Source organism: Petaurus breviceps, unplaced genomic scaffold, assembly GCF_028583685.1.
Source record: "Petaurus breviceps papuanus isolate PSGF00001 unplaced genomic scaffold, PetGlider_PUasm1.0 90925, whole genome shotgun sequence".
NCBI lineage: Eukaryota > Metazoa > Chordata > Mammalia > Diprotodontia > Petauridae > Petaurus > Petaurus breviceps.
Genome location: NW_027187380.1, coordinates 37839810 through 37840118, shown reverse-complemented (window position 1 = coordinate 37840118; position 309 = coordinate 37839810). Strand labels below are relative to the sequence as shown.

General features: G+C 48.9%; 1 protein-coding gene across 1 annotated transcript in view; it reads right to left on the bottom strand.

Moving 5' to 3' along the window:
• Positions 1-108, bottom strand: part of HS3ST3B1 (heparan sulfate-glucosamine 3-sulfotransferase 3B1) — a 41022-nt gene extending 40914 nt beyond the window's left edge. The window contains 1 exon segment of the mRNA XM_069076002.1: positions 96-108. Coding sequence (XP_068932103.1) covers positions 96-108 — 13 coding nt within the window.
• Positions 109-309: the final 201 nt, after the last annotated feature.

Here is a 309-nt window from a genome sequence, read left to right as displayed (position 1 = left end):
GGGGGGGGGGGGGACTGAGATGGCGGGGAGTGTAGAAAAGGCGCGACTGAGGTTGGAGCTTAGGGAGAAATCTTGCACAATTAGTTCATTCCCACTTTTCCCCCTCATAGTCCCCAAAGCAAATCTGAGGAGGAGTCCGAATAGAATCTTACCCCTTCCCACCCTTCCCAGGCACTTTACCAAGTACCGATGTCCCAGTGCAACTGGAGGGAAAAAGGAAAGGGTAAATTGCGAACTAGAAGGATCTTGGATAGAATGAAAAAATCCCAAGAACCGTATACCCGCATTTAACTACTCGAAAATCAACAC